Source organism: Schistocerca americana, chromosome 11 (genome assembly GCF_021461395.2).
Source record: "Schistocerca americana isolate TAMUIC-IGC-003095 chromosome 11, iqSchAmer2.1, whole genome shotgun sequence".
In the NCBI taxonomy this organism is placed as follows: domain Eukaryota; kingdom Metazoa; phylum Arthropoda; class Insecta; order Orthoptera; family Acrididae; genus Schistocerca; species Schistocerca americana.
The window spans coordinates 191,755,093-191,775,337 of record NC_060129.1 but is presented as its reverse complement, the minus strand read 5'-3'; the positions used below and the strand labels follow the sequence as shown (position 1 = coordinate 191,775,337).

The 20,245-nt window shown below is 38.0% G+C and overlaps 1 protein-coding gene across 4 annotated transcripts in view; it reads right to left on the bottom strand.

The window, feature by feature from the left end:
- The window catches only part of LOC124553713, a 194,263-nt gene that overhangs the window by 82,695 nt on the left and 91,323 nt on the right, over positions 1 to 20,245 (bottom strand). For 3 of the 4 annotated variants that reach the window (XM_047127610.1, XM_047127611.1, XM_047127612.1), the window contains 2 exons: positions 19,651 to 19,866; positions 3,148 to 3,281 (listed from right to left, as the gene is read on the bottom strand). In XM_047127610.1, the coding sequence (XP_046983566.1) occupies positions 3,148 to 3,281; positions 19,651 to 19,866 (350 nt within the window). The remainder of the gene's footprint in view (positions 1 to 3,147; positions 3,282 to 19,650; positions 19,867 to 20,245) is intronic. The other variant, XM_047127613.1, reaches the window with a different exon arrangement.

Below are 20,245 nucleotides of genomic sequence, written 5' to 3'. Positions count from 1 at the left end.
TGCATCACAACATTTTATATATTTGATCATGTATGCCAAATATGTAGTGCAATACACATAACAATGGCCATGACTGTTTCCTACTCAGTTCCAGTTCTGTCCAAATAGTGCTATAATGATTGAAGTGCCTGCAAACATTAATATTTATCAGATGTGCTGGATGTGACTAAAATGTTTTGTTTTCTTCACCCTATAGACACTTTACATTTCGGTGGTGACTATAGAGAATAAACAAGGAACTGTTTCATTGTTAGTGAAATTACATTATTTAAAAATTAGCATAAGAACTATGCAACAGGAATTATTGTAATATATTTAATATCAACAAATTAAAGCTTCAGTTGATGGTTGATGTTTATACTGTAACACCATACATTGTCTTTCCTCTGCTGGTCACTTGTGTAACAATTACATCTGAAACGGTTATCTGTCAATTTGAAATTTAAGTTATTCAAAAAAATCAATGATCTGCGATATTTTTGGTATGGATTATATGCTCAAAATTTGGGTACGTGCACACTGGACTGTGCTCCTGAATGCTACATTTCTCTTGTAATGGCTGCATCTGCGTATTCACTGATTTGCAAACTAGCAGGAAGGGCTGTGCAAACTGCTTTTATAAGTGGTTATTTGCACTGCAAAAGTAAGTAACTTTAACGTTTTTAAATACTGCCAGCGTTCTTAAGTAGTTAAGATTTTGACAGTGCATTTTTTCGGTGTATTCTTGCTGCATGAAAACTTTCTGGGTAGTTTTTGATATGATGGATTGGACCATTCACTTGTCAGTGAGCTAATCAGCAATTTTCCATATAGTGAAACAAATCAAAAAATAAGCCTTCTTAATTTCCTGTACAATATTTTAAATTATTAATTTCAGTTATCTGCTGCAAAAATTAATATCAAAGTTTTCTAATAGTACTATTTTCCATTGCAGATCTTGTCAAAACCATTGTTAGATTCCCCAACTTTAACTACATACTTTTGCTGCCTTATTTTTTCTGTACCATTTGACATACAGCACTAATTAATCCACTAATTTATAATTTCATGAAATTTATTATCACTTGCAATATGGTGCTCATTCATGTAAACAAGGGGCTCCACATCATGTGATAATAATAGTAACTATGTACTTTTATAAATTCATTTATAGAAACTTATCCATAATCCAAAATTCCACCAGTACATCCAAAATAGCAACTTCGAACCTTGCCATTTTTCAAAGCATAATGTATTTTTCAAAAGAATCATTTATTCATACACAAGTCTTTAAATAGCCACCTAAAAATAGTTTAAAGCACCAAGTAACATCTACATTATGTGTATTCGTCATTTGATTTACTCCTCAACTATGTGTTTTCTGTACATGAAACCCAATGACATGATGAACTACTACTGAGAAACTTCCATCATGAGAAACCAATGATGTGTTTTCTGAACCATAATGTGATTGTCAAGAGTGTAAATAAACTAACTATTGTTGTACTTAATAATCTATCTGATGGAAACTCTTAAATGGACTAGTATAGGGCTGTGATGATTCCACGTAGATGTGACCTCATTACCTTGTGCCACTGCAGAATGAATATTTCACAACTGTAATTCTGGATGCTGGTTTGTACCCACAAGTTACCTTCTATTTGTAGAAAATGAACTGTCACTGTTATCAATATTCAAACTTCACTAGAAATAAAGTATGTGTCATCAGCTAAAATGTTAGTGTCATGAACATTATTGAACAAACACCAGGTCCCTCTTTATACGATCAAGAAGTGCTACCAAAATTGAGACTACTACCTACAGGCCAGTAGCCTCACAAATGTTGCACACAAAATATTCCTTCATGTATCTTTCATGATAGACTTGCTTCCCATCATGATTAAGACACTGTCAAACTGAATCAGTGTTTCATGGATACAGGGATGTATCCATGTACCCATAATCTGCACTGTATAACACAAATTAGGCAAATATATATTAATGGCAAAGATATATTCCACTTTGTTAGTGAGCAGAAAAGAATCATGATGGCTACTGTGAAAAAAATGCTGTTAATACACATTTATGGATTTGATTCATATACATGTGACAGTCATTGGTGGGCTGCATATGTCTTACAAACTTATGAAGAAACAGATGTACTACACATCAGCTTCTTCTGTCAACATGGGGCATCTCCCATCATTTGGGTTTCCTGCCAATCCAGACATTTGTGTTACCAGATGTGACATTCTCATAAGTATCAACAGTGACACCAACCAGATACAATAATTTAACTGGAGACTTCAGAGAAGTTGTAACCATGTTCTACTACCTATTCATTGTTGTGCTGAAAACAGTTTGTGATACCACTACAATGATATAAGCCACATTTTTACACCATAGCTTATGAATTGTACTTTACAATAATTTGTGTTTCGTAAGTGTATCACTGCTCTTTGATAGTGTAATGATGTGGATGAAATAAAGTTTTGGGCATGATGCCTTTGTTATGGGTTGGGTTGGGTTGTTTTGGGGAAGAGACCAAACTACGAGGTCATCGGTCTCATCGGATTAGGGAAGGACGGGGAAGGAAGTCGGCTGTGCCCTTTCAAAGGAACCATCCCGGCATTTGCCTGGAGCGATTTAAGGAAATCACGGAAAACCTAAATCAGGATGGCTGGACTTGGGATTGAACTGTTGTCCTCCCGAATGAGAGTCCAGAGTGCTAACCACTGCGCCACCTCGCTCGGTTGCCTTTGCTATGTCTGCTTGATATTTAACACATACATAGTAATATAGCAATATACTATCCTCCTTTCAAAGAAACAAAGTGTCATGTTTTGAAATACTCAACATCAAAGGTCAAGGTCAATCACTGCCATGTGAAAATTCTTAGAAACTTATTCTTTTTTATATGGTGCATATGCAGTGATCATGGGGCACATACTACAACCACATTCCATCGCTGAAAAATGTACCTGAATGGATGGGAGAGGTGAGGAATTGCAGAGAGAGATAGTCATCAATTTAGCAGGCAGCAGTTACTCTGAAGTGAAGAGCATGACAGAGAGAAGTGACAGGAATGAAGAGTTGCATCAAACTGACCTTTAGGGTTGATGACACAAGCAATTAAACAAAAATAAGCAAAGCACAGGAGACACTCACTGTGGTCAGAATCTTCACTGCTGGATGCATCGTCTGGCTCTGCCTGCTTTGAGCTTTGCTTCGATTTGGAGGAGTTGACCTCATTCCAGTGTGCATGCACTATGTGCCTGTTACGAGTGCTCTGTTGTTTGAACCTAAGGCACAAAAGGGAGTGCTGTTACTTTTTACTTAATTTGCGTGCAACCATCAAACCTGTAGCACCCCCAAAACATAAGAAATAATAGCAGTACAAGGGAGTTGAAAATAATTCGAACATAAAACAACAGGTGGCATCGTGTTACTACTTTACATATTTATTATACTACAATTTCTATGCTACTCCTTCAAACAGTAACACAACACAGACTACCATATAATACATCAGACTTCTGACTTCACATTATTTCAAAGGATATGAATTTTTTCTTATACAGACTTGGCACACTGTCTAAGTGAAGAGCAGTAACTGTCTTGCAATTATTATAATTTTTTTATTACAGCCAGCTTCTGATTATCTACATGTGGATTATCCAGATTGTGGATTATCCATGCACAGTTTGGGAACTCTTGAAAAACTGGAAAGCCTAAAGTATAATGTTACAATTAATTAACCTGAAGTTTTTCATTTGGAATATAGTATTATGCATGTACCTCAGATTTTACCACCAGAATACAATGTACACCCCAATTTCCATTCACACATTCCTAAAATATTTCTCTGTTTCCCATTTCACCTTCCGTTAAACATAGTGATTCTACCCTTGTGGTATGTTTGCTGTCAATTTCCATCTCACTTATTGCTGACAGTAAGAGGAAATGATTTATATTTTCTTCCAGGGTGGTTCCCTTCAGAAATCTTGCCTTGTGTTGATAGAAAATAATGCATACTTTTGAACACCTACAAGAGGAATACAATGTTGATCATACTTTTCTAGCTGCCAATGGAACTTTATAATGCTGTAGATTCTAAAAAGGAACACTGAGAAAGAATTTTAACCTATATCATGATTCTTGTTGTTGCTGCTAGCGTTACAGATGGTCTATATGTACTAGGGGAAGATGACAGATAAATGAAAACATATTGCTCTAATGATCTGCAACAAATTAGAAATTTCTGATAGAAGATGGAGAATCTGCAGATGAAGTTTATCACAGTTACGGAATAAGCGCAGAAACGGTCATTGAGGAACTGGTTAGACAGACACACCAAAGTCCTGGCATGCACCGATCTGCTATCAACAGTATCCAGGGAAAATTTTGTTTGATTCTACCTATGTTGGGACTTAGTGATTAAAATTCTTCTGCGCGTTATGCCGCATCATTGCTAAAAAACTAACAACAGTAATAAACTAAAACCGACGTTTCAGCCGAATTGCAATGGCCTTCCTCAGGGCATGACTGGTTTTGCATGGGGATAGGTGCTTCTATTTATTAGAGACTATCGATGTATGACATCACTGTTGTAAAACTTTTAATTGGCCTCTAATATTATTGGCTAGTCATGACGTAAGGGAAGATGGAAGGAAAGAGGCTATTCTTGGATGTCCATGTCATCAATGATTGGTAGCTCTCCGCCAATCAGCATTCGGCTTCTGGTCGGCAAGTTTTCCTCCTGGTGTGCGCGGAAGTGGACTGACAGTTGCTCTACAGCCGTTTGTGCAGATACGCCCTTGTCCCCTGTTGCTTCTGCCCTGCGACTGTTCGCAGCCCGTTGCACTGGGATGGCCGGCAGCCAGGACGTAGGGAGTTTTGAAGCCATCTTCTCTGTTGATGTTGTTAGGCTGCTTAATAATTTCAATCGCCTCCCGTATTTTGCATTCTCGCATCCACGATTATTTCACCAGTACTCGGGCTTCCTGGAACCTGATAGGTTGTCCACAATCATGGTGGTGTTCTGCTATCGCCGATTTATTATGTTGTTGTAATCGTACATAGCGTGCATGTTCTGCTACTCATAAGCTGACAGGTCTCCTTTTCTCCTGTGTAGGCAGCTCCGCACTCACACCTTAGTTCGTAAACACTTGCAGTGTTACGATTGTTGACTACATCTTTGGTGGAACCTATCATTTTGTGGATCCTGTGACTGCTTCGAAAAATCGGTCTCAAACCTTGTCGGTGGAGGACGTTGCCTAGCCGTTCACTGACGCCTTTTACATATGGTAAGTGTACCAGTAGAAGCTTCTCTTTTTTGCCTTCATCTCGTGTTCTGCTCCCTTTGGTTTTAGCTACTTTTCTTATGATGTTGTCGTCATAGCCGCTGGCACGAAACGTGTGTTGTAGCTCCTTTAATTCTTCTTTGATGTTATTTTCATCGCTTATCTGGTAGGCTCGGGCAGTTAACGTATGGAGAACAGAATACTTTTGAGCTGGGTGGTGGTGGCTCTCCGTGTGCAAGTACCAATTAGTGTGCATTGGTTTGCAGTACACTTTGTGTCCCAGTTTACCTTTGGCAGCTCTGTACACTTCCACATCGAGAAATGGCAAGGTACCATTGTTTTCAGTCTCATGTGTGAACTTTACACTTCTGTGCACGCTATTTAAGTGCTGGAGGAAGTTTTCCAATTCCGCTTCACCGCGAGGCCAGATAACGAATGTGTCATCCACATATCGTAGCCAACAACTGCGACACAACAGAGCAGAAGCTAGGGCTGTTTGCTCAAAGGCTTCCATGAAGATGTCGGCAGCTACAGGGGAGAGCACAGAACCTATTGCCACTTCATCAAACTGTTCGTAATATTTTCCTTGCCGGGTGAAGTACGTAGATGACAGGCGTAAGCGCACCAGATCGCAGATATCTGGTGGGATCCAATCCTGTAGAATGCGCATATCTCCTCAATAGGTACGTTGGTGAAGAGAGACTTGATGTCAAAACTGACCATAATGTCTGATGGCTTTATTTGCTGTTCCCTAATCAGTTGTATGAAGTGGGAAGAGTCTTTCATGTAGGAGCCTGTTTGTCCCACAAGATGGCGTAACTCAGGTGCCAGGTGTTTCACAACATAACACGTAGGTGAATCTATTCCGTCACTATGGGCCTCAGTGGATAGCCCTCCTTAGGGAGCTTAGGTACTCTGTAGATTCTAGGAGGAACAGGCACCTTGGTGATTAGTCTCTTGGCTGTGTCAGGATCAATTCTTGAGTTCTTAACGAGGGCCTTCGTATTTCTGCCTATCCTCACCATCGGGTCTCCTTGTTATTCCTGAGCTCCTATATGGCCTGTCTTTCTTCACATGTGATATTGGCCCTGGGTGGTTTTGGTGTTTGTAAAATTCTTACAGTTTCCTACCTTATCTTTTCTGCTTTGACATGTGGTATTTGGTGGAGTGACGCCTCGACAGATTGTATGATCTCTTCTGTGAGAATCTTTGTGGGCATAACTGAGAAGTTTAATCCTTTGGACAGAACTGACGTTGCTGCCTCACTGATAGTCTGTGTCGAGATGTTAACCACGGTACGAGCCATATCCAGACTAAGCTGTGAGTGGTGCGTGTTACGACTATCCAGTAAATGCAAACTATCATCATAAAAAAGTGAACAAAAATCCAAAACAGAAAAATATTATTCCCAAAGTTAAATGATATGCAATATAATGAGTTTCAGGTGTAATAAGTTGTCAGAGCAGTGCAGTGAGATCCGAATGTGGCATATAGTATGGGTTTCTAGTGCAATATCCATTCATTTCTGTAGAAATGATGTTCCATGCTTTTGGTTATCCATGAAGTCTTGGGGTCTATATTAACCCAGATAATCTGAGCCTAGCAGAATATATTTCAGCTTCAGGTTTATTACTTGTGGCACCTGAGGCAGAAATTTAGAACAAAACAAATAAAAATTGTAGTAATTTTTTTGTGTTTCATTACTTTCCACTAAAGCGTCTTAGTGAGTTTGTTAAATCAAACAAACCACTTAGAAATAGCTTTCAATCTACATTTTTATGTATTTTTAATTCATTTTTGTTAAAACTAAGATCATTTTGTCCTGGTATTCTGATCAGACACATCACTACACTTATTTGCTTCATTCTTTGTACAATAAAATATGCATTAATTTAAAGAAACACATACAATACAAAATTTACACCATGTTAGGGGTCTTTATAGTCTTTCTGAGTATTACACATTGTTTTCTGTGACAAAAAAGCCTACAGCTTATGTGATGCATAGCTGAGGTGTAGTTTGTACACAAATTAACACGAAAAACAACTAAAGCAAACATTCACCCCTTAGCTCTGTATGAACATTCCCTCGCCCACTGATTCTGCAAGTGTGGGTCGTTAGTTACAAATATAGATGGTCATTCAGAATGAAAGTAGGTCTTTTCTGTTGGCTGTAGGGTTTTGTTTACACCAGTCGCTATTTGTCCATGTTGCATTCGAATTGGTAGATTGCCAGTGTGTTGACCACTAGAATGTATGCATGTATCATGTTATGAGTACAACTATGTAAAAGTAAAATGGTTATGGCTATGAGTTCTGATGACCTGCCTGCCCTGATGACACCAGACCCTGCCATTGCTCATTCTGAAGCAGATACACCATAAAATGGTGTTTGGAGTTGGGTCCTCAGTCCACCACAATTACTGAGGAAAGAAGAAACCTACAATCTTCCAATGGAGTGTAGGAGCGTAGCAGTAATTGGTGTTGTTTGTGAAAGTTCATGGTTTGTATTCCCAAGTGGAACTAGCACAAGGGTGATGCAGACACCACTCTTCCATCAAAACTCCTCTTCAGTGATGCAGCACAGTAAGACCCAGCACTGAATGTAGGACTCCTGCAGACACTGGGTTTGCTTGGTGTGCATGTGCATGACAATGACCAATTTTACCAGGTAATCTACTGTCACAGAAACATAGCGAAGTGAGGTTTGTTGACTGTTACACTTGAAAAATCTATAATTAAAAGCAGATGAAGAAGGTAGGAGGGACAGGGTCAAGTAAATAGCAGCCCTCGAAGTATAATCATTGAAAGTCCAATGTTCTGGTACTTGAGAACTTTTCTTTGATTCCTACTGTTCCAGTCTTTTGTGGAAGATCATATGAGGATGTTCACGCATGTCTGAATAAACTGCAAAATACACCAAGTTAAGGATCCTGCAGTGACTTAGAGTAGCTGTGTCATAACGGTGACTTTCAGGGGACCAAACCATGGTTCAGATCGAAAAAAATCGATTTTTGGTTTTCATCATATTTCGATAAATTAGGGTTTTATTTAAGTACTCTGAAAATGATTTTGCTGAATTTTTTTTTTTTTTCGAACATTTAAAGAACATTTTCTGACCACATGTGTTTATGTGCCACGCACACTTTTCTATCACCCACTTTTCTGCATATATTTTAGATCTTCAAATCCCCTACATTGCATGTTAGGGGTTTTTTTACTCCCGAGTGTGTTGTCTACCCTTGGAATGCAACAGTCCATATTCTTTTGTTTCTGCTGTTTGTAAACAACAAGCTTTCAAACACATGGTTAGTTTTGATCAAGTGTGATTGTGATTAGTTGTTGTATTCAAGTCTGCAGTGCTTGCTTACATCTGTTTTGTTGTGTTTATTGAAGATGATGAAACGTAAAGGCATTTTCAGGGAATGACAATTTAGAGGAAACAAGTTTAGACAGCTTTCTGTACAAGAGGTTATGTTGCCTGGCAACAATGTTTCTAATTGTAATTCTTCAAGAAGTGCATCATCAAAGAAGCTCTCGCCATTTCAAGAGTGTTACAACGAATTTACTCTAAGTGACAAGGGGTACAGTAATATTATTATAAATTTGAGAATATTATCAGATGTAATTTCTAAACTTGTACAATGTAGACAGGGTGGTAAGTCACAGAGTGCGAAAATTTGTGAGAGTGCCAGTGGGAGAAAAGCCCTAGCAATTGCTTTGGATTTAATTTGCACTAAACGCTCAGCTGTGATTTCATTTATGAGTTCTTCAAAACCAGATGCAAGTTGCCCTTATGAAATCAATACTAGATTAGTTTATGCCTTACGATTCATTGGGAAGGGCATGGCTGCACGGAGAACATTTTGTTCAGTGATGAACTTATATCAACCACATTAGAGAAAACTGTATGAGAGGTCAGTGACGAAAGCATGATTCTGGCTGCTAGGGAAGCAGTGGAAGAAAATGATGGATGTTCGGATATTGCAGTTCCACTTGATGAAAGTTGGCAGAAAAAGAGGACATACCTCTCTGAATGGAGTAGTGATGCCATGAGTGTAGACACTGGTAAAGTGTTAGATGAGGAGATAGTGCGTAAATATTGCAAATGTTGTAAAATCAATGAACATAAAGAATGCAACTGTGTGGCTAATTTTAGAGGAACAAGTGATGGTTCGGAAATTCATGGAGATCAACAAATATTTCATCGCTCTCTAAAAACAAGAAGTGTACGGTACACCAAATATTTGGGTGATGGTAACAGTAAGGCATACAACAATGTGGTGAACTCTAAGCCATATGGAGATGACATTATTAGCAAAATAGAATGTGTAGGCCAGTTAAAAAACGTTTGGGAACATAGCTGAGAAAACTAACTGTTGATATCAGAGGAAAGAAACTACAAGATGGAAAATTGTTGACCAGACAAGGTCGGTTAACTAAAACTGAAATAGAAAACTTTAGGGTATCCTATGGGCAGCCAATTAGGAGAAATAAAGAAAACCTGGAGGCAATGAAGAGAGATGTTTGGGCCATATTCTTCGATAAGTCCTCTACTGATGATAAGCCATGTCATGGATTGTGTCCATCAGTAGAAAATTCATAGTGCAAATACAATAGGGCTCAGGCAACTGGAGAATCTTATTCTCACCAGCATTCTCTTACTGCTGCTGTTATTAAGGCAACTAAACCTATTTTTAGAGACTTGGCTCATCCTGACCTCCTAAGGAAATGTCTGCATGGACACACACAGAACGCAAATGAATGTTTCAACAGCATAATTTGGAACAGCCTTCCTAAAACTGTATTTGTAAGTATGCATACAATGAAACTAGGAGTTCATGATGCTGTTATTAAATTCAATTGTGGTAATCTTGGAAAGTGTTGGGTGCTGAAAAATCTGGGAATTAATCCTGGTGAAAATATGATCACTGGGCTGCAACATTGCAATAAAATGAGGATAGCCAATGCAGACAGGTCTGCATCTAATATGGCCAAGAAAGCAAGACAAACATCCTGGAAGGTGAAAAAGAAGCTGGAAGACCTGCTACAGGCCAAAGAAGAGCCATCATATGCTGCAGGACAGTTTTAATTAACTGTAAGCAACAAATTTCAAAAGTTTTTTCTTTAAAGTCAATTTCCCGCAAACTAAAATTTTCAGTACATATGCCCCATTATATCAGACTCTGCATAACATAAAAAGCCAGCTCTGGTACTACACTCATTAATATTCCCCCATTAGGAAGTTCACGAAAAAAATATTTTCTGCAGAAAAAACGTAATATTTTTGGTTAATAAATTTAAAAAAGTAATTCTTATAAACTATAAAATGGATGAAGTAGATTTTAGTACATTTGACTATTAGCATCATGTTGTTGTTGTTGTTGTTGTTGTTCTTGTTGTGGTCTTCAGTCCTGAGACTGGTTTGATGCAGCTCTCCATGCTACCCTATCCTGTGCAAGTTTCTTCATCTCTCAGTACCTACTGCAACCTACATCCTTCTGAATCTGCTTACTGTATTCATCTCTTGGTCTCCCTCTATGATTTTTACCCTCCACACTGCCCTCCAATGCTAAATTTTTGATCCCTTGATGCCTCAGAACATGTCCTACCAACCGATCCCTTCTTCTAGTCAAGCTGTGCCACAAACACCTCTTCTCGCCAATCCTATTCAGTACTTTTTCATTAGTTATATGATCTACCCATCTAATCTTCAGCATTCTTCTGTAGCACCACATTTCGAAAGCTTCTATTCTCTTCTTGTCTAAACTATTTATCGTCCATGTTTCACTTCCATACATGGCTACACTCCATACATATACTTTCAGAAACGACTTCCTGACACTTAAATCTATACCCGATGTTAACGAATTTCTCTTCTGCAGAAACGCTTTCCTTGCCATTGTCAGTCTATATTTTATATCCTCTCTACTTCTACCATCATTAGTTATTTTGCTCCCCAAATAGCAAAACTCCTTTACTGCTTTTAGTGTCTCATTTCCTAATCTAATTTCCGCAGCATCGCCTGACTTAATTCGACCACATTCCATTATCCTCGTTTTGGTTTTGTTGATGTTCATCTTATAACCTCCTTTCAAGACACTGTCCATTCTGTTCAACTGCTCTTCCAAGTCCTTTGCTGTCTCTGACAGAATTACAATGTCATCAGCAAACCTTAAAGTTTTTATTTCTTCTCGACGGATTTTAATACCTACTCTGAATTTTTCTTTTGTTTCCTTTACTGCTTGCTCAATATACAGATTGAATAACATCGGGGAGAGGCTACAACCATGTCTCACTCCATTCCCAACAACTGCTTCCCTTTCATGTCCCTCGATTCTTATAACTGCCATCTGGTTTCTGTACAAATTGTAAATAGCCTTTCGCTCCCTGTATTTTACCCCTGCCACCTTCAGAATTTGAAAGAGAGTATTCCAGTCAACATTGTCAAAAGCTTTCTCTAAGTCTACAAATGCTAGAAACGTAGGTTTGCCTTTTCTTAATCTAGCTTCTAAAATAAGTCGTAGGGTCAGTATTGCCTCACTTGTCCCCATATTTCTACGGAATCCAAACTGATCTTCCCCAAGGTGGGCTTCTACCAGTTTTTCCATTTGTCTGTAAAGAATTCGCGTTAGTATTTTGCAGCCGTGACTTATTAAACTGATTGGTCGGTAATTTTCACATCTGTCAAAGCCTGCTTTCTTTGGGATTGGAATTATTATATTCTTCTTGAAGTCTGAGGGTATTTCGCCTGTCTCATACATTTTGCTCACCAGATGGTAGAGTTTTGTCAGGACTGGCTCTCCCAAGGCTGTCAGTAGTTCTAATGGAATGTTGTCTACTCCCGGGGCCTTGTTTTGACTCAGGTCTTTCAGTGCTCTGTCAAACTCTTCACGCAGTATCATATCTCCCATTTCATCTTTATCTACATCCTCTTCCATCATGTAACACAGAGTAAAAATATTATGGTCCTGCATCAAATAGTTTTTTTCAGAAATGGGTCAAATACTTGCCTATATTGACATGGGTTAGATAGGCAGGGTGTGGTCCCCTTAAGATAATGCCCTTTATTTCATCTCGTGCCGTCATGCAGCTACCTATCACATATTTCATCACATACTTGTGCAATGGTACAAGAGGTAAATAGCAATATGGTTTACAGGGAGCAACTACAAAGCATGTGTATTTTGGACACAAAATTGATTGAGTATTTTGCAGATCACAATAGGAAATTAACAATTGTAAGCGCAGTGAGACCAATTCAAACAATGAAGGAAAATTTTTTTTGGAGCTGGCAAATTATATATGTTCCTGCATAGGCTAGAATGTGAAGTCAGCCAAGCAGTAATGCCAGAACATTACTGTGGTCCATTTTAAGAAGCAATACAAATGGCAATTCAAGTAGTTGCGGTGTTCAAAGCTTACTTGGGAACCAGCTATCATGAGATCAGGAACCAAAGTACAAATACTTGTAGGAAAAAGATTTTGTGTTTTACCTGTGGAGAGGAAGGTCACACAGCATAAAACTATAAGAAGGAGAACTCAAGAGCACAGATGCAGAACTCTGGGAGTAGTACATTAAATGACATATGGCACAGGTGAGCCACCATCCACAAGAAGCAGTAGCACAAGCTCCACTGACAACAGTTCTGAAGATCTGCTCATTCATGTAATTTACCATGGAAAAAAAGTCCCATTTCTAGTCCATACAGTAGCTCAAATGTCTTTGAATTGGCTCCATGTAGATAAGGAAGAAAGTTGGCAAAATCCAATTATTTACAATTAATGGATTAAATGGAAACAGGGTACAAAATTACATCTTTTAAGGACACAAATTTAGCCTACTTTTTAGAGATCCAGTATGCTATGGGTGCTTTTTTATGTTTGTAACTTTGTCCAGCATAATTAACCCTACGTTAAGAAGCTAAATAACATATCTCCATATTTTAATATTTAACAAAATCACTTATATGTTAGAGTATCCTGCAGTCCTTTCTGCCCCTGGCACAAATGTTATGTTGGACTACCTCAGGCCATGACTCTGCAGTCCCTGGCCAAATTATTAGATGCACTGCACATTTTTAAGGTTATTTGTAAGAATTATGTGTTGAGTACTACATTTAATGCGATTAATTGGAAAATTTATGACAGTTATTCAGGGCACTTACTACATTATTCAATTTTGTATCTATTGTTGCTACATGACATTGGATTGTTGACTTATTGTAGGTATCAATGTGCAGCATACAGGAAAGGATCCATTCAGCAGCATCTCGCATGTAACTGGTGTACAATTTTGTTCACTTTGATTATCAATTTCGTAATATCGACATCACAACTGATTGTTTAACAGCCAGATATTAGTAATTGTGACTTTTAAAAATGGGTAAAAGAGGGGACTTCCACAACATAAAAAAGCTGATGACTAAGCCTTCGTTAATACGAAAATGTATTCCAATTGGGAAATATCACAAAAGTTATTAATGTCAGAATCTAGCCTGAGGTGCATAAAGAAGAAAATTGATTCAGGTGAAGAATTGAGCCCCAGAAGGAAGAATAAATGTTGAATGAAACCAATTTTCACCCCAAGGTCACAAAGATTTCTCGAAAGAATTTGCCTAGAAAACAGATTTGCAACAATGAAACAGAAAAAAATCTCAAACGGAAGAGGTGAATGTGAATGCATCTGAATGCACTGTTCACAGAAAGTTGAAGGATATTGGCCTGTTGACACGCAAGAAAACCAAAGTTAACAGCCACTATGAAAGTAAAGCATCTGAAGTGGGCTAAACAGCGGTGTGATAAGGATGTGGACTTCTTGAGATCAGTAATTTAACTTTATTATTTATGATATGAAATAGCCTATGTGCATTTATTCATAGTATACTAACTATGTCTCTTGATTTTTACAGGTGTGCTTCAGCATTAAAAGCATGTTTGAAATTTTAACTAACAAATCTAAGTATATGCACCATTGAATAGAAGAAAAATTTCATCCTGATTGCATTATTCAGACCTTAAAACATGCAACTAAGGTGATGATTTGGTCCATCATTTGTGGCAAGGGTATAGGTAGTCCTTACGTGGTTAAAGGCATAATGAGGCAAGACCAGTGCAAGGAAGTTCTGTAAAAACAGTTAATACCACAGCTTGGAGAATGATTCCCAAATGTTGAACCATTTATTTTTATGAGGGATATAGCTCCCTGTAACACAGCCAGGTCAGTTAAATCCTTTCTGAAGGAACAAAATATCCCTCTGTTAGACTGGCCAGGTAAAAGTCCCAACACGAACCCTATAGAAAATGTATGGGAATTAATTAAGAGGGACGTGGCAAAAGATGTCATTACAACAAAAACACAGCTCTTAGAGAAGATCATCCATGTGTGGCATCATCATCCACAAATGCAGGGCACAGTACATCCCTGCATTGACAGTATGACACATCGTATAAGGCTATCACAGCTGCAAAAGGCGGCTCAACAAGATATTAAAATTAATGTTTTCACTTTCACAATATTTTAATTTTTGTTGTAATTATTGAAATAAAATATTTTCAACAAATACTATAATTTATTTATTTGTTATATCGCCTTAGTTATGAAGTAGACTAAATGTAATCATTTTATCACAATTTATGTATTAAAAAAACAAATTTCGTTAGACGTAAATGAAAATTTGCTTAAAAACTGTAGTGTGTCTAACAAATTCGCCAGGGACTGTAGAATAACTGTGAATCATTTTATAGTGTTTTCTAATGCCATGCAAGAGTCATCCCCAGTACTTAAATTTGCTGTCGTGAAAGATTTTTATTTACTTTTTCAAATGCTTTAAACATTTTAAGTTTTGAGACCTATTATGTTTTAGCCTCATATGTTTTTTAATCGATATATCATTGTCCTCCATTTTAGTTGGCAGTAGTACTTTATGTAAGAATTTCTCAAACTAAAATATGAGAATAAGTGTCATTGTCAGTTCCACACAAAAATGTATGCCACTACCTGTATGAAATAATAACACTATTATAAATATATGTTTAAATAAGAAGACATGTTATTACTAATTGCACAATTACATAATAGTTAATCCAATCATTGCCACCATCGATTATAGCTTGGCATTTTTTGGCATGCTTCTCATGAGGTTTTCTGGATAATGTTTCAGTAACTATCTCCATATTGTTCTGATATTATATGACAGCTGCTTCAAAGTTTATACTGACTTTCCTTTAAGCTTTACCTTAGTATATGAACAAACATTTTTGATTGGATTTGCATCCAGATACATTACAGACCAATCCATCATGGACACCCCGTTGTCTTGTTTCCAAACTGTACACAGACGGCTGCAATGTCTCAAATCATTACCCTCTTTAAGAACGCAGTCTGCCTTGTTCAAACCAAATAGTTTCTTAACATACTTCAGAATCAATATTGCACATTTTTTCAGCATTCTTATTTTTTGCACTCATTTTAAACTGCAACCAATAAAGCAGAAGAAAACAAAATATTCAACTCTCATATTGCTTATCTATATACTGTCAAAAAGTGCATTGAGTACCAATTCGAGACCACTACTAGAGATGTCTCTGCAGACGTTACATTTAAAATTATGGCATACACTTTTTTGTGGAACTGATTGTATTTTATTCTCAAGTGAGTTACACCAAGTCACTCATTTATGCTGCACTTAACATCCTCTGTTCACATGTTAGATACTGACAAACTTATATTTTTTGCTGTTTGATTTATTCTGCTTGATGCAGCATTTGTCACATTTCTGCTGCTAGTAGTGCCTTTTATGTAAGATGATCTTAGGGCCATGATATTCATATGCCATTTGGCAAAACCGTGTATCGCTGTAACTGTTCAGAGTCTGAGTGTTACCTATCTTCAGTCACGAAGTGTCACCTAGCTGATGCAAACCTTACTTTTAACATATATGTAGATTTCCGGAGGTCCATTACACTGTATAACTCTATACATTATGAATTGTCCAGTGTCAGTATACTAAATAGCATTATATCTGCTGATAGGTCATGGTATATGTATAAAGCTCTCCCCTGACATTTTGTCTTCCCCAGTCGGAGACAAAATGTCAGGGGAGAGTTTTTCACATGGATCACGGCCTATCAGCCTGGAACTTTTAAGTGACAATAACTGTCAGTTGTTTAAGTGGCAGCAGGAAAAGGTGGTTTTATTTACAAAACAAGTAGTTCTACCGTCTGTCTATTGCTGTACTATGATTATGTATTGTCACATAGTTTGCAATATTGAACTAATTTTTTATTCACTTTTTAACTTCTTCAGGGATTAATTTTTTAATAATATCAATTTTGACAGTTATTTTTTAACATTATATTTGAGATGTAATGAAGTCATTACAAATATATTTTTCAACAAATGCTTCAATTTACTGTACAACAATGAAAACAGGAAATGGCCACATTTGTGTAAATGGTGCATAGCATGTTACATCAGAACAAACATGGTGAGAACATAAAGAAACCAAAAAATGTGTTAACTAATGGCAAAATTTAAACAACAAGAAATAGTTCACATCATGTATTGTGGAAGAACTCCATACATTCTGGGCAAGCAGGAACCTTGCATTTTTTGCAAATGTATCTTGTTATTCTTTTGCAGTTTCTAACTCTCCACCTAGGAGAATTCTTACATTCCTTTTATTCTGGCAATGGCCTATTCCATCCAGTCTTATATCTGCAGAACATCCAGTGCATCGCCTTTTCTTCAAGTGAGCACGGTCAGGGGTGTTTGATGGTCTGCCATGCTTCCTTTGCAGGCTTCCAAGCTCTATAACTGTTGTAGCAACTGATGACTTGAATTCCACAAAAGAAATATTTCTTTCAGTGTCTCTTTTGTAAAGAATCCATGCATTTACTAGTGCATATTCTCAAATAAAAGTTCTTACTATTCATTGTGTGAGGGTGGTGTGCAACCATCTGGTCAGTCATGTATACTCCACCCGTGAATTTGTTGTAGCATGCTACAGCATATGGTCTCTATATCTATGCGAGCATGGTTCTTCACGTCCCATCTTTTGACAGTATCGGTTGGTGTCCCTCCAGCAAAGGCAGATACCATGTGGACAATGTTTCTATCCACCCATTGCACAACTGTAATATTGTCTTTAGAAGTAGCAACAGACATTGAACCTCGACCTGATTTCATTAGAGCTTTGCTGTTGGTCAATTTACTCTCTGCACCCTTCAGTCTGTTCGACCTTATGTTTCCCAATACATGAATTTTCTTTTGCTATATGAAAGCAATTGGATTGTTGTGAATAAATTGTCAAGAATGATCTTGTGATTCTTTCCTTCTAGCCCCTGGCACAATTTTACTACAGTGTTCACAACAGGACCTAAGTTAAGGCTCAGTGTGTTATTCTGTTCCTGCCTTTTCTCTTGGTACATCTCAAAAAATGTCATGTGTCCAACTGAGCTAGAGCGTACCCATGCTTTGAATCCCCACTTTCTGGGTTTAGATTTTATATACTGTTTTGCCCTGCTTCTACCCTTGAAGGGTATAATCATTTCATCTACAGATTTATATTCAGTAGGAGTTACTGTCCCTAAAAATGTCTCTTTCAGTATATCCAAAATGGGTTTCACCTTCACAAACATGGTCCCTAGACGGCCAAAATCGGAGGAAAAAAAAATTGAATAATTGTGAAAAAACAGCCAATGTAGATTACTTCAAAATGTCTTAATTACAGAGCAGCTGTGATCAATTTTGTGATGGGCCAAGATGATTATGTGGCTAAAATGCAAGTGATAAGGTGCAGAGACATATACTGTGAATATATATTGGAGTTAGGTTTCTTGGGAGTTAACCACACTCATGTTAGTGCACTAGGAAGAGAAATCTGATTCAATCACAACGAAAATGACTGCAGTGGGAACTCTAACAGTCAGACTCAAAGGAATGTTAGTGCTGGTGAGGTCATGCGCAAACCCAGAAGCGATGCAGTTACTTCATTCCAAGTTGGTATACATTTGACTGAAGGTGAGCGCATCTCCCTGTGAACAGGAAAAACTCTGTATATCGAGGTGAAGATGCTGATGTGCACGGGAAGTTATATGATGTTAACAGGGCCACCAGTAAATGGTGACTTGCTAGACCAGAGGCATTGCTACATAGCAAGAACTTTCAGTGTCATTAAAAAAGAACCAAACGGTAAATTGTGTGTTCCAGTAAGCAGTCATAATATTAGTAACATAGGAGCAGAACTACCACAGGGAGCTATTGTTGAAACAGTATCTAACAGATCAACAAGATGTGATAGAAGACCTACCAAGAAAGATGCGTGTGTAGTATATTACTGTGGACCCAATGACAGTGTTAAGAAATGAACTAACAAAGAACCAACCAATCAAACAGGAGCTGCTTATTAAATCAAATCATTTGACACTGGAGGACCAAGAAATAATTTCACCACTGCTACTCAGGTACTTTGATATTTTCTGAGAACAGAATAATCTTCCAACAGCCCCCCAAGTTCAATGCAGGATACATACAGCAGGAGCGGTACCTGTTGCTCAATAACAGAACGGAATCCCATATAGTCAACAAGCCTCCATCAAAGAAATGATTTACTGAACCCTGCTTCCAGCTGGTGATTAACCTAGAGAACTGTAATATCCACCTTTGGCATGACTCTCAGTAATTGCAAGGGGAAAAAATTACCTACAAGGTAAAAGTAGTACAGGATTCGTACTGATTGCAGGAAGTTAAAAGCTGTAAGATTACTGGATAGCAGTTGTTCAGGGATATTTTCTGAATATTAGTGTTTAAGAGACCCATGGTCTCTGGTGATTCATTACAGAGTAATAATGTAATTGTGAGTTACTTGATCTGTCGCCCCAGTTACCTTGGTTTCTGCATCGCCTATCAATACTGCTGCATGTCACTGTTAACCTATAACTAGAACTGCCGAAAACATATTCAATACAGAACCAAACAATGTTGAATGCAAGCTCGAGGTTGAAGAGTAAAGTGGACATTACAATACCCAACAGAAAGTTCTCCAAGTGAATTCAATGAGTTATTTCCAAAGCAGGCACAGAGCACATGGTGTCTACACTTGCAATGTCATGTACATATGTACAGCACAATAAAGGTACAAAAGTAAATGTGGTTAAGGAATCAAACAAAACGGCATTACTCTGTAATGAGCCAACTGAGTTCCTGGGTACATTACAGCAGCACACTCAGAAAACAGCCTTGAACCACGCAAGATGGAATTTGGGTTCACCCCGCAGTTCTGACTAATGTCAGATGTACACGACAGCTATGTATTCTATACTTTACCCACAGAACACACAAGCTGAGTAGCAGTCTGCCCACTCACCAAAAACCGCAGTAGAAGCAAATGTAGGGGTACAAGTAATACATGCTGATCGTGGGGCTCTGCTTTGGAATCAGCCGTCGCATCTTCTTCGCTGGCTCCAAGGTGGACACGGGGCCCAGCCTGCCTGCCAACGATGACCCTGATGTGGATGTGGAGATGGACACAGGGCTGTGCGCCATCTGCTTCTGCAGCAGGCTCTGTGTCAGCTGGTTGAGCCTGGGGGATAGGCAGAGCTGCTGCAATCACAAAGTCACAGAAAGCTCTCCACCATAACTCATGTTTATGAGAAAAATACCATCACATCTACATTCTGTTCATGGAGTACCCACTTGCGTCCTTTTCTACTAAAATGAATTTTACAAAATTCCCTCTTCTAAAGAAATAAATTATTCCAAATGTATGTCTTACTTTTTCAACAAATTCTAAAAATAGTAACTGACAAGCATTCTGGTTGGAAGGGCATCTTGAAAGAACAAAAGGCCTAACACTAAATGATGATCATCCCATATAAGCAGAATTTTTGAGCTGTGAATTGTTTCTTTGTGTCCACTGGCACATTTTTGAACTGAAAGAACACTTTCCTATATGTCAAATG